The sequence below is a fragment of the Macrobrachium nipponense genome, chromosome 6, assembly GCF_015104395.2.
Source record: "Macrobrachium nipponense isolate FS-2020 chromosome 6, ASM1510439v2, whole genome shotgun sequence".
Classification (NCBI taxonomy): domain Eukaryota; kingdom Metazoa; phylum Arthropoda; class Malacostraca; order Decapoda; family Palaemonidae; genus Macrobrachium; species Macrobrachium nipponense.
This window is the reverse complement of record NC_061108.1, coordinates 121,487,631-121,500,787: the sequence shown is the minus strand read 5'-3', so window position 1 is coordinate 121,500,787 and position 13,157 is coordinate 121,487,631. Positions and strand designations below refer to the sequence as shown.

At 42.6% G+C, this 13,157-nt stretch overlaps 1 protein-coding gene across 14 annotated transcripts in view; it reads left to right on the top strand.

Moving 5' to 3' along the window:
- Positions 1-13,157, top strand: part of LOC135216083 (epsin-3-like) — a 305,512-nt gene that overhangs the window by 236,126 nt on the left and 56,229 nt on the right. For all 14 annotated transcript variants that reach the window (XM_064251091.1, XM_064251086.1, XM_064251088.1 and 11 more), the window contains one exon: positions 8,127-8,238. In XM_064251091.1, the coding sequence (XP_064107161.1) occupies positions 8,127-8,238 (112 nt within the window). The remainder of the gene's footprint in view (positions 1-8,126; positions 8,239-13,157) is intronic.

The following is a 13,157-nucleotide window of genomic DNA, read 5'->3' as shown; positions in this document are numbered from 1 at the left end:
GCGCAGCCGCCAGCTCAGCCGCTCGGATTCGCCTCAGTACAGGCGCAGACGTCTTCTCCTGCTCTCTCGCAGCCACCTTGGGTGCTTTATGGTGTGACTTCGCCGAACAGGATTCCTCTTCAGATGGAATGTTCTCCAGTTTCTTCGAAGGAAGGTTCGGATGTGGAAGAAGAAGAAGAAGTACTGACAGAAAAAGACAAGCATTTGTCGGGGTATAAGCAACTTTTACAGTTCTTCGTTGACAACTTTGGAGATTCTTTTGTGCCTTCCGTCCTAGTTTCTCCTGGTTCGCAGTGGAAAAAGGGCAGTAAGCCTGACTCCTCGTCCTCGTTCACACGTCTCGTCCTCTCGATTTTGGCTAAGAAGGCTATCAAGAAAGTGAACGCTTGGCTTTTGGAGAAGAGGGAACAGGGGAAAAATGTTTTCTGCCTTCCCCCTTCAAGACTTTCATCAAGGAGCTGTGTCTGGTATGACACAGGAGAAGTTTTTTCCCTGGGTGTGACTGCCTCCGCTCAGGGAGACTTTTCTAGTCTCGTGGATTCTTCTCGTAGATCAGCCCTTAATATTGCGAAGATTTTCTTTTCGGCAAGTGAGCTGGGTCATCTTTGCAAGAGTGTTTTCCATGTTTTTGAAGTCGTTAGCTTCCTGGATTGGGCCATTGCTTCTCTGGCCAGGAAAGTCAAGTCATTTGGGCTCTCAGAGGAGCAGTTGAAGGATTTTGCCTCTGTACTTGATTGTTTTGATAAAGGCATCTGTGATGGAGCTTCGGAGCTCGCTGCCATTTTCGCCTCTGGAGTGTTGAAGAAGAGGCAGATTTGGTGCTCCTTCTTGTCGAAAGGGGTCTCATTGAACCAGAAGTCCGCCTTGCTCTTCTCTCCTTTGGACAAGAAGCACCTTTTTCCGCAAGAGATTGTAAGCGAGATCACTCAGTCTTTGACACAGAAAGCGACTCAGGATCTCTTATCACAGTCAGTGAAGAAGCCCAGGAAGATTGCTCTGGTACTTTCTGCTTCTCGGAGTGCTCCCACCACGGAAGCCCCTAAACCATTTCGAGGTAGAGCTCCCGTTAGATCTTTCTCTAGGTTTCAGGGGAGAGGTAGAGCCTCGTCTAAAACCACTCCCTCTTCCATCAAGAAGTAGGCTCGTAGTCCTCCACACAGCAGTAGGAGCCAGATTACACCTTTTCTGGCAGACCTGGTTTCATCTCGGAGCGGATCCTTGGACGGTTCAGATCCTGAAGGAAGGTTACATCATTCCGTTCAGCAAGCACCCCCCTCTCACAGAATTTCCTGTGGATTTATCCGTTTACTCGGAGAACTCCGAGAAATTTGCCGCCCTCCATCAAGAAGTTCTCGCTTTACGGGCAAAGAGGGCCATAGAGTTATTGGACTCTCATCAGGAACCAGGATTTTACAATTGCCTTTTCCTGGTAAAGAAGGCCTTGGGGGGTTGGAGACCGGTGTTGGATGTGAGCGCCCTGAACGTCTTTGTCCTGAAGACAAAGTTTTCTATGGAAACGACCCAGTCGGTATTAACAGCTCTTCATCCAGGAGACTGGATGGTTTCCATAGACCTTCAGGACGCCTACTTTCATATTCCGATTCATTCGGAATCGAGGAGATTCCTGAGATTCGTATTCCAGTGCCGGATTTACCAGTTCAGGGCCCTCTGTTTCGGCCTGTCGACAGCTCCACAAGTGTTCACCAGAGTTCTGTCGTCAGTACCAAAGTGACTTCATCTGGACGGGATACGGATTTCCATGTATCTGGACGATTGGCTTCTCAGGGCAAGTTCCAGACAGAAGTGTGTGGAGGACTTAGAAAAGACTTTAAGAATGGCGGACAGCCTGGGATTGTTACTCAACAAGGACAAGTCGTGCCTCACTCCCTCTCAGGAGATAGTTTATTTAGGAGTGAGACTAAATTCAGTTTTTTTTTCAGGCTTTTCCGTCTCGTCGAAGGATCGACTCTTGCCTGAACAAGATAGACGAGTTTCTCTGCAGACAAACTTGCTCGGCGAATCAATGGATGAGCCTGTTAGGAACCTTGGCCTCGTTAGAGCAATTTGTAAGTCTGGGCAGGCTCAACATGAGACCACTTCAATTTTACTTGAAACAGGAGTGGCAAAGGAAGAAGTTCCCAGACTCCTTCGTGTTCCCCATCTCGGAAGGGATCAAGCAGGACCTCCTTTGGTGGAAGTCAGAAGGAAGGCTAGAGGAGGGCTTTTCCCTAAGCCAGTTGAACCCCAATCTTACGCTCTTGTCAGACGCATCGGACAAAGGGTGGGGAGCCACTCTGGGGAAAAAGAAAGTGTCGGGACTTTGGCAGAGTCATCAGAAAAGCTGGCACATAAATCTGAAAGAGCTAAAGGCGATCCATTTTGCTCTAATGCACTTCCAGACAGAGGTAAGAGGGAAAGTAGTGCTGGTTCAAGCAGACAACACCACGGCTCTCTCTTACATAAAAAAACAGGGGGGGACACACTCGTTCTCTCTGTGCGAGGGAGCGAGAGACTTGCTCATTTGGGCGAAATAGAAGAACAAAGTTGTTTTGAGCACAAGATTTATTCAAGGCTCGAAGAATGTAAAGGCGGACATTCTCAGCAGGAGATGACAAGTCCTCGCCACAGAGTGGACTTTACATCCTCAAATATGCAAGAAACTTTGGGAAATTTGGGGATGTCCTCTTTTGGATCTCTTCGCCACGAACAAGACGGCTCGTCTGCCACTGTATTGCTCCCCAGTTCCAGACGAAGAGGCGTTTGCAGTGGATGCCATGCTTCTGGACTGGTCAAATCTAGATCTCTACGCCTTTCCTCCATTCAAGATGCTAAGACTAGTTCTGACAAAGTTCAGAGGTCATCGGAACGTAAGGATGACTCTGATAGCCCCCTTTTGGCCGGCCAGGGAATGGTTTCCGGACCTTCTACAGCTATTGACGGACTTTCTGAGAGAGTTGCCGTTAAGGAGAGATCTACTCGGACAGCCCCACTTTCTGAGGTTCCATCACAACTTGTCCACTCTTCGACTAGTCGCCTTCAAACTGTCGAGCATCTCCTCAGAAAGAGAGGATTTTCAAAGAGAGCTTCAAGAACTATTGCTAGATCCAGAAGAGAATCCTCTGATCGAGTGTACCAAGCCAAGTGGGTCCAGTTCAGAGCTTGGTGCAAAAAAGGAGTTTCGTCTTCTAAGATCTCTATAGCTCAGTTAGCTAACTTCCTTCTTTTTCTTCATCAGACTAAGAAGCTTTCTACCCAGACGATTAGGAGTTATAGAGCTATGTTGTCTTCGGTGTTCAGACATCGAGGGTTAGACGTTTCTAATAATCAAGACCTCTCAGACCTGATTCGTTCCTTTGATACAACCAAGAGAAAGGAGTCCAGAACAGTAGCTTGGAACCTGGATGTAGTTCTCAAATGGCTGATGTCTGACAAATTCGAACAGATCTCCTCTAGTTCTTTTAGAAATCTGACTAGAAAGACACTTTTTCTTTGTGCTTTAGCATCGGCTAGAAGAATAAGTGAGCTCCATGCGATTGATAAGAGAGTTGGGTTTGCTAAGGGAAAGGCCATTTGCTCATCAATGTTGGGGTTTTGGCTAAGAATGAAAATAACTCCCATCCTTGGCCTCGTTCTTTCTCTATAAAGAACATTGCGGAGCTAGTGGGGCCTATGAGCCTGAATGTCTTCTCTGTCCAGTGAGAGCACTTAGACATTATGTGCAAAGAACCAAAGGTATAAGAGGTAAGAGTGATAACCTGTGGTGTTCAGTGAAAGATCCTTCTCGTCCTCTTTCTAAAAATGCGCTCTCCTTCTTTTTAAGGAACTTGATTACTGAGGCACACGAACAATGTCAGGACTCAGATATCAAAGTGCTTAGAGTCAAAGCTCATGAAATAAGAGCAGTGGCTACGTCTATGGCGTTTAGACGTAATCTGTCTTTGAAAGACATTATTAAATCTACATATTGGAGAAGCAATTCTGTCTTCGCATCTCATTATCTGACAGATTTGCAAACCACATATGAAAATTGCAGTACATTGGGGCCATTCATTGTGACTGACACGGTATTGGGTGAGGGAGAGAAGGATGTCTCACATCCTCGGTACAATAAAGGCCAGCAGACTACAGAGGCAGTAACCACTGAGTCAGCTGTCTTTAAAGGTAAGGAACCTATATCTTCGGATAATTCCAACAGTTGTTATTTTAGCTGCCATTGTCCCCCCACCTAAATGTGTCATCAGCTATATGTAACCACCAGGGAAGTTGTATAAGTGAAAATGACATTTTTATAATAATATAAAGTTTCACTTATACTTACCCGGTGGTTACATAACAAAGCCCGCCCACCTCCCCTCATATGGACAGGTAGGCATGAAACTTCTGACATTTTGCTGGAATGGTTCCTGTTACCCGGTAGAGGGCAGGGGTAGAGGGATCACCTGTCAAACCATTAGCGCTACCGCGAATTTCAAATTCTGCTGTGACGTCAGGAGACGACAGCTATATGTAACCACCTGGTAAGTATAAGTGAAACTTTATATCAATAAAAAATGTCATTTTTCCTGTGACTCCAGAAATAAAAACAGACTTAGGTTGGTGGAAGGTAAAGAACATGCTGTGGGAAGGATAATCCCTCCTTCCAGTGAACCCAAAGCTAGAATTCTTTTCAGATGCTTCAACTCTAGGTTGGGGACAGCAAAGTTTTGGAGGGAATGGTCTCAAGAACTGGAGAATTGGTACATAAATATCAAAGAGTTGAAGGCGATTCACCTGAGTCTTCAACGTTTAAGGGAGAAAGTAGCAGGCAAAGTCATAACAATACACTTGGACAATAAACTGCCCTGTCGTACATAAGGAATCAAGGAGGAACACACTTGTTCTCTTTACAAGACAGCAAAAGAGCTCCTTCTGTGGGCAGACCTAAATCATACCTCTTTATTGACGAGGTTCATTCAGGGGAAACTTAGCACTCTATGGATGAATTAAGCTGCCAGAAACAAGTTTTACCAGCAAAGAATCAACAAGTTTGTATAGACCTTTGGAAGTTGTGAGGAACCCCAATCTTAGACCTGCTCTCCACATCAAGAAACAACAGGCTTCCGCTGTTCTGTTCCCCGGTCCTGGATCCCCTAGCATGGGCAACAGATGACATGCTACAAGATTGGTTGGGGAACCATCTGTGCTGTGGTTTATCTCCCCAGCCCAGTCCATGGTCAGACAAGTGATCAACAAAGTCTGGGTGGGAACACCAAAATGTGTCCATGATTTTGATAGCTATGGTTTTGCCGATAAAAGAATAGTTCCCAGACCTGATCGAACTGCTGGCGGATTTTCCAAGATTTCTTCCACAAAAGACTCGTATTCTCAAACAACCCCATTTCTGGTGATCCCATCTAGGGTTGTCTCCCCTAGCCCTGACCGCATTCTTACTGTCAGAAAGCTCCTGTACAAGTAGGCTGCGCAAGCTGTCGCTAATTGCAGACAAATCTCTTCTGAAAGAGTATACCAAGCAAAGTGGACCACTTTTGGGACAGGGTGCAGAGAAAACAGGGTATTGTCTTCTCAGACATCTGTCAATGAAATAGTAGATTTTCTGCTATTTCTAAATAATGTGAAAGGTTTGTCCACATTTAACTGTAAAGGCTATCGAGCCATGTTTAGTTTGGTTTTCTGACATAGAGGCTAGTGGTTCCCTGGAATTTGGATATCATATTAAAATGGTTATCAGGCTCACATTTTGAACCATTGTACTATCCCTTTAAGAGATCTTAGTAGGGAGACCCTTTTCCTAGTAACATTAGCTACCGCTAAAAGGATTAGTGAAATTCACGCTTTATATAAAAAGGTGGGTTTTTCAGGAAATAATGCATTACATATGCTAATTTTCTCTAGGCTTCTTAATAAAAAACAAGACAATTTCTAGTTCTTGGGCCCGCTCTTTCATGATTAAGAGCTTGTCGGAATTTTTAGGCCCGAGTGACCAAGAGAGTGTTTTATGTTCCATGAGAGCTCTTTAAGTTTTACCTTCACGAGACAGAAAAGATACAGGGGCCTGTTGTCTTCTTACTGGTGTTCTGTTTGGAATCCCACATGGCCTCTGTCAAAGAATGCCCTGGCATTCTTCCCTAGGGATCTCATTTCAGAAGCTCATTCCTCTTTAGGGGAGGACAATTTCTCTTTGTGTAAAGTGAAAGCTCATGAAATAAGGGCCGTAGCCACGTCCATGGTTTTTAAATGTAATATGTCTCCTCTTCCATTTGCAAATGACCTTCTGGAGGTGTAAGACAGTCTTTGCATCACAGTATATTAAAGAAGTTGAAACCGTCAATGATAATTGCAGTACTTTGGGTCCTTTTTTGGTGGCTGGCATGGTGTTGGGGGAGGAAGTATAGGAAGCATCCCTCTCTTATTTATTTATTTTAATTGTGGTTGGATTTTATGGGAGCCTAGGGGTACTATGTACTGGAGTACCCTCCAGTTAATTTTGGTTGGGTATTGGTATATTTTTAATTTTGGCAGCGTAAGGTGACGTTTATTTGTTCTGGTGTTGTGTTATGTACTGTGCCCTGGGCAGGGGCACCTTTTTCTTGTCAGCAATTTGAATCATCCTTGCTACAAGACACCCACTATAGAGTAGGCTACCCTTGGCTTTACTGCTGCGCCACTATGAGATAAATAAGGGCCATCTAGAGGCAGTATCTTCATGAAGCAGCTCATTTATCAGGTAAGGAGCAACAGGCATAATTGCAATGCTAGCAGTCATATCTGTGTTCAGTTTATTATCTTTACTAATGTGTTGGGGTAGACGGGTTCATGTTTTCCCACCTGTTAATGTGGGAATCAGCTTTATAGTTCTTGGGTAAGTTACTTAATTGAAAATGACATTTTTATAATAAAGTTTTAATTATACTTACCCAGTAATTATATGATCGGAGCCCTCCCTTTTCCCATCGCATGAACCTAGGCATAAACAAATTGAGGCCATGTTTGCTAGTTGTTCCTCTCTAGCCCCAAGAGTGGGTGGGGCTTGTCACCTAGCTGCTAGAAAAAGTGCAACTCACAAATTTTCAAAATTCTAGTTGCTGATTGTAGAAACTTTTAGCTATATAATTACTGGGTAAGTATAATTAAAACTTTATTTTATCATAAAAATGTCATTTTAAGGATCATCTTATATACTATATGGAGTACTGATTTTTGTAGCTGGTGTGGAATTTTATGTTCAAGTTAACAGATAATTAATGTTGGCTTGTCATTTGGAATTGGAGGACTACTGTACCTTGATATCAGAAGCTCAAATGTGTGGAATTGGAGGACAATTGTATTTTGATGTCAAGAGCACAAATGTTGAACTGTAAAGAATATGAAAAACCACAGATTCAAGAAAGAGTTCATTTTCACATACAGTTTCAAGACATCATGTCTCCTCATCACACTGAAGGCGAGATGTGATGTCTCAAAACAGAATGCGAAAATACACTCTTCTTTTTTTTTTTTTTTTTTTGGGGGGGGGGGCATTAGTGGTTTTTCATCTATAACTGTACCATATCTAGTAATACTCCAACTTTAACAATTATAACAAGTACCATTATCTGTAAAAGTTCAAAGTATCCTTTCTGTTTCTTGAAAGTTTTGTTTCTTGAAAGGTTTGGTTTGTTGTCTATCCTTGCCATACATTCTCAAAGGTAGTAAGACTAATATTATCCTTCAAGTTTCCTCTTCTTTCACCAAGTGAACTGATCTGTTGTGATAGAAGATTTGAGTTTTACTGCATAATCTTTAGATTTCGTAGTCTTGAAGACATGAACTTTCAATAGTGATTATCTTTGGTTATGCTGTTTGCATATAATTCAACCCTCTTGATAGAAAGGTCATAAATCAGTATTTAGGACTTGCTGAATGTTTTGTTGCTACATGTGCACCTATGACTTCTTCACATGAGATTTATATGCTTATCTCATTTTTACTTGATTTTTTTTTATATTATTGTTTTGCAATGCATTTGTGAAATGGTTATCAAGTACTTATTAAAAAAATTTTAAGCTGGTTTGGGTTAAGGATTATTCTTGTTTTACATAATTCTTTCAGAACTTGAATAATGAAACTACCATCTTTCTTCTCTGCAGACAGATCCCTGGGGATCCCCAGCATCGGGACCTCCATCTCGTGTCACATCCCCTCCTACTACTGATCCTTGGGGTGTCCCACCTGCCAAATCTCCAGAACCACCTATGGGAGGTAGGTTAGTTTCTTTGCTCATATAATTCATTATTTTCATTGTATTGGACGTGATTGTGAAAGTGTGAGAGCACTTAAACTGAACTCTCATCACAATGTGAAAAAACTCATATTGCACATTAGCATACTATAAGATTCCTCTTAAAAAAAGCACTTAAAACTTGAGATGCTGATGGTTCAGCTGTTGATTTTTTGGGAAGAAGATAACCTTAAGTAATACATTACTGTATAGGTTGTAGATTTAAAGGTGAATAAAAAACTCAGTTTTGAAGGCTAGATTTAGATTAGAAAGAACTAATAATTTGTGCTGGAGCAAATGAACATATTTTTAGATTTAAGGGAGGACTCAAATTGCCAACAGTAATGGAAAAAAACTACTGGTCTAGCAGCAGGCAGATCAGTTGACAAACAGGTAGGTTGGCTAGGTCAGGCTGTGGTGGGATAGGCAGTTTATAGCTGACTGACTGCAAAATTGCCAAAATGGGGGTTACTTCATAGCTACTAAGGAGGAGAAAGATCATGAGGTGTAGGTGAAGCTGAAAACACCAAAGAAAATTGAATATACCTGTGACAGCACTCTGATACATTTAATCTAGTATGACCTCCTCTTCTACAACAAGAGAACGCTGAGCAAGTGACCATTCCCAGGTTTTCTCACGGGTTAGCATGCTTTCTCACAGCTGGTGCATAACAGATGTAGCTCCTTCAAAGTTTGATGTACATATTTTTGGTTCGGCTTACCTGGCAGCACTGTTCAGATTTGCTGAGGTGTCTTGGGAAAATTAATAGATAAAATACAAATATGACAACAGCATAAAAATGGAGTACCAGTACCCATAATTATAAAGGGAAAAGCCACTAATCTTGTGAGATCTAGCAACGCGTGCGTATATCGGGTGAAGAGTAGTCAAAGACTACGCACCTACGCCACCACATCAGTCTTTCCCAACTCAGGATGTCTCAACAAACAGAGGGGCAGCTAGAGGTGGGCAGTATAATGTTAAGACCTCAGGTTTGTAGCTATGAAAAATACAAATTGTCTTAGAAAATTTGTCATTTGTTCATATGCGAACAAACCTTCGGTCTTAACAAGAGGATAGGCTCATACTTGGAGGGAGGTACAAGACATCCTATACAGGGGGGGCCCTACCCACCAGTCCAGCTCCAGAAAAAGAATAACTTCTGGAGAGGGACTGAAGTCCGTTGAGAAGCTAGATAAACTGATATCTAACCACTCAGACACTTAGTGACGTACAATGATATATGGGAGAATCATTGTATAGGATAGGGAACCAAAGAGAAACTTTGACTGTCCAATAGCAAACCAATACCAGGGTTTGTACCACTCCCAACTCCTCCTTGCCAAGGAGTGGAGCATATGGTACCGAATAGAGGGTTTGATATTTGCATATTAAGCGACCCCACTATCAGTATGACTACCTTACTCACCTGTATCAGACCAGTCCAGCGAATGACGTGTCTATTCCTTAACCTGCCCGAAGGAAGAAGGAAAGGTATAAAAGAAAGAAGGAGACCAGCCAACTCACTCATTCTCTCATCCACACAATCATTTTAGGTAAGATACAAAAGTGCCCTGTTAAGGGCAACAATGAGTTACACACCCTGTTGGACAGACACCACAGGACCTAGGGAAAACGTGTCCGTAGATCTGTGGGCAACATCTTTAAGATAGAAAGAGGTGAACGTGGACTGGCGTAACCAAATACCAGCGCTCAGCACTCTATATACAGCCAAGTTCTTTTTGAAAGCCAGAGAGGGGCCAATACCCCTAACGTCATGCGCTCTAGCCTGCACAGACGTGGTGGTGGAATCATCAAGAGCCAAGTATGCTTGTCTGATGGCTTCCCGTATCCAAAAAGAGATAGTATTCTTAGACATCTCTTTCTTAGTACGTCCTGTGCTAACAAAAAGTCTGCGGCAGCCTGGTCTAAGGTGCCGTGTCCTTTTAAGATAGCAATGGACAGGGCACAACAAAAGCTCTTGAGCATCACCACCCACAAAGTCATTCAGTGATGGAATGGAAAATGAAGTGAACCTGTCATCGTGCACAGAGGGATTTTGGGTCATGGCCATGAATTCCAGGACAAATTCGAAGGACACTGACCTCCAACCCCTTGTGTGCTTCACACCATAGCTCAGACCTTGGAGTTCTCCTACCCTCTTCGAAGATGCCAAGGCCAGAAGGAAAACTGTTTTGAGCATCAAGTTCCTGTCAGATGAGCGATGCAAAGGCTCATATGGACCCTTAGTGAAGCTCTTGAGAACCAGGGAAACATCCCATGTCGGAGGCTTGAGATGACGTCACGGCTGAGTGAGGCAGCGCAGTGGAGACGACTGGGAGTAACGTCAATGATGGAAGTGACATCAATCCGAACGGGAAGCAGATACCACTGGTGGAGGAATACAAAATGACTGACCCCGTGACGTCATTAACGGGGCTGACCCCATGGCTTCCCTCTGACTCGAAGAAGCAGCAAAAGTCACTGGCGGTGCAATACAAAATGGCTGACCTCGGCTACCCATGAAGACGAGGCCGGGAGGAGGGGCAGGGCCTGGCCAGTATGAGGAGGGGGATAGCAAGCATCCATGAAGTGCACCAGCAACCCCTACAAGGATGGAGAACCCCCTAGCTCGAGCATATTCCAAATTGCTGCCATCTTGGACGCCTCCGACTCTGGAATATGGAGAATGATGAAAAAGCCTCCTCCCTCCTGGGAATCAAATTAACTCCTGAAGAAGAAGGGGCGACATTACAAAAATTTAGCCTGATGGCCTCCCGATACTTCCAACAATGAATCGATGGAAGAAAAGGAAGGGGACAAAGGCACAACACTACTATGGGGTGTGAATGCAGCAGGAGACGAAGCATTGGGAAGAGGTGAAAAAAAACTGTCCCATGAAGGAAGAGTAGAAACCCTCCAATGCTCTCTCTTGCTATAAAACATCTTCCACTGCTCTTTAGGTCACGCATGGCATTCCGTGCAAGGATTTGTTATTGTACAAACATTAGAGCAACACCTACTTCACATGGTGTGGGGGTCGGTCGCAGCTAAAGCCAAAAAATGAGAACACGAAAAACCTGGAGTTACGCGGCACACACGTTGACGAGGCCGAGAAGGAGTAGAAGAAGCCATAGTAACAGCCACATACTCACACAAACTAAACACAATCGAAACAGGCAATGAACCGGGTAAAGACCGAGAGAGGTCAACCACAACTCTTGCCCAGGCAGTTAAGAAAAGACTGATGTGGTGGCGTAGATGCGGTGGCGTAGGTGCATGGACTTTGACCACTCTTCACCCGATATATGCATGCGTTGCCAGATCTCACAAGATTCCCTGCTTTCATCTGCGTTTTAACTGGATCCAGCTAGGCACTAGAAATTATCCTGTTGTTAAGACCAAAGGTTTGTTCACGTATGAACAACTATAATTGCAGAAGCCAATGACAGATAACTGCCTGTTAGTATGTTGAAATCCCACTTGTTCATATATGAAACAAACCCTCAGTCTTAACATAAGGATAAATATTCTGGTGCCAGCTAGAAACCAGTGAAGTTAAAAAATTGTGTACACAAGGGACTGTTGGCCTTTCATCACTCAGAAGTAGAAAAAGAAATGGAAAAAATTAATGTGAATAGAAGTAAAGATAATTCAGGCAATCCTGAATAGAGGGTGCAGTTTGGGAAAATCTACCCAACTGATAAGTGCTGGAAAAAATGGCATTTGATAAGTGAAATACCCAAGGACCTAGGTGGAGCATGCACCATGCCACTGCTGACTTGCATGTTAAGGCTCCCATGCACGCCCACATCTAACTGTCAGTTGGAGTGAACTGAAAGACTGAAAAGAACCTCAGTCTTACCCATATACTATTTATTTCAGATTGTATTAATGCCTCGGTTCTTCTTGAGATTTTGTTGTGAGTGGACAGCCATGGTTACTCCTCTTGTGCCAGAAGATATCGAGACATTGTCTCTGAGCACAGCTGGTTTGTTGGTTATGATGGTAAACAAAAAGAAATATAATTGAACAAAATGGACTAAAGACTGGCTGTGGAAACAACATAAGATAAGATATCTCACACCAACATTTTGAAAGAATTATTATTGGAGAAAGGTGACAGGTTCAATTATCTTTGATGAATCATGAACATTTTTTGGAATTGCTCTCATTAGTAGAACCATTAATTAAGAAACAAGCTTCTTGTATGAGAAAATCTATATCAGCCCATGAGAGATTGGGAGCTACACTACGATATGTTGCAACTGGTTGAAGTTATGAGGATCTGAAATCTACCACAGCAATTTCTGCTCAATCACTTGGGAAAATCATACCTGAAACTTGCAAGATGTTGTGGACTTCATTGAGGAAACAGTATTAGAAGGTAAACAAGTAACAATACCAAACATATACACACATGTATGTAACCCGTTGCACACACACACACACACATACATATATATATATATATATATATATATATATATATATATATATATATAATATTTCTTTTGCTAGGATGCACCATCTTTGACTTCTACAACTAAGTTGTGACATGTTTGTTTTAGAAACGTAGTATGCAAAAGATTGATAATATATTTTTATTTATATTATTGCAACTATTCTTTTTTATTTATGAATTTACTATGTGAAAATATTGAAATAGTTTGTATATTCTAATAAACAGGACTGCATATTGAATTAAGAGCTTTTCTTTACCGTTCATGGATGTTCTTGGAGTTTCCTGGACCTTGAGGAACATCAGTTGATTCAAAATGCCATAATGTTTGGGAGTATAAATCTTCACTGCTGCCAACCGAATTTTGCGAGTTGATTACTTTTTTATAGTAATTATCTTTTTTAAATGTAGAACACATGCTGTTAATTTTCCTGGCT